General features: G+C 59.9%; 1 protein-coding gene across 1 annotated transcript in view; it reads right to left on the reverse strand.

Annotated features, from left to right (window-relative positions):
- Positions 1-1,222, reverse strand: part of C1QTNF4 (C1q and tumor necrosis factor related protein 4) — a 5,568-nt gene that overhangs the window by 793 nt on the left and 3,553 nt on the right. Inside the window, exon 2 of the mRNA XM_011963559.1 lies at positions 3-376. Coding sequence (XP_011818949.1) covers positions 3-371 — 369 coding nt within the window. The 5' untranslated portion in view covers positions 372-376. The remainder of the gene's footprint in view (positions 1-2; positions 377-1,222) is intronic.

The raw sequence follows: 1,222 nt of genomic DNA on the forward strand, positions 1-1,222 counted from the left end.
AGCATGGCGCTCTGGCTGGCGGCGCGCCGTGCGCTGGGCCGCCTCTGCTCGTCGAAGGCCAGCGCCTCCACCTCGTCGCGGTTCCGCACCAGCATCACCGACAGGCTCTTGTGCGGGGCCTTGCCAGCCGTGAAGGAGAAGAAGTAGGCGCCGGGCACGCGGCAGCGGAATTGGCCCGTGGCCGCGTCGAAGTCTCCCCCGATGTTCACGTACACCTTGTCGAAGGTCACCGCCATCTCCGACGCGCCCTCCAGGGGAGTGGTGCGTGCCGCCGAGAAGGCCGAGCGCAGCTCTGAGGAGCCCAGGCCGGGGGCCGGGCCCAGGGCCCAGCAGGCCGCTGGGCCCAGCAGGCCTAGCAGAAGCGGCAGCATGGAGCCTGGGAGGGAGACGGAGGGGCGGGAGAGGAGGGTTGGCAGGGGCGGCCTCCGAACTTTCGGCTCTCCACCTCTCCACCGGGAGACAAGGGTTCTCTTCCCAGCCCTGCCCTAGACCCACAAGTAGGTTTCAATTTTCCTACATCCTTGCACTAGCTCAGTGCTTTTCAAACTCTAGCGAGCCCCACTGTCACCTGGAGGGCGTGTTCAAACATACATAATTGGGCCCCATCCCCAGAGTTCATTCAGTAGGTTCTGGGATGGGCCTGAGAATTTGCATTTCTTTGTTTTGAGATGGAGTCTTGCTCTTGTCACCCAGGCCGGAGTGTAATGGCCCAATCTCGGCTCACTGCAAGCTCTGCCTCCCCGGTTCAAGCGATTCTCCTGCCTCAGCCTCCCAAGTAGCGAGAATTTGCATTTCTTTTTTGTGTGTGTGTGTGTGTGTGTGGAGACGGAGTCTCACTCTGTGAACCAGGCTGGAGTGCAGTGGCATGATCTCGTCCCACTGCAACCTCCACCTCCCAGGTTCAAGCAGTTCTCCTGACTCAGCCACCCCAGTAGCTGGGACTACAGGCGTGCACCACCATGCCCGGCTAACTTCTTTTGTATTTTGGGTAGAGAACGGGGTTTCACCGTGTTGCCCAGGCTGGTCTCGAACTCCTGAGCTCAGGCAGTCCGCCCACCTGGGCCTCCCAAAGTGTCGGGATTACAGGCGTGAGCCACCATGCCTGGCTAGGAATTTGTATTTCTAATACGTTTCTGGATGATGCTGATGCTGCTGATCCAAGGACCACATGCTGAGAACCACTGGATTAAGCTAGGAGTCTCCAAACCTCTGTGTGTGTGTG

This window comes from Colobus angolensis, unplaced genomic scaffold (assembly GCF_000951035.1).
Source record: "Colobus angolensis palliatus isolate OR3802 unplaced genomic scaffold, Cang.pa_1.0 Scaffold61, whole genome shotgun sequence".
Lineage (NCBI taxonomy): Eukaryota > Metazoa > Chordata > Mammalia > Primates > Cercopithecidae > Colobus > Colobus angolensis.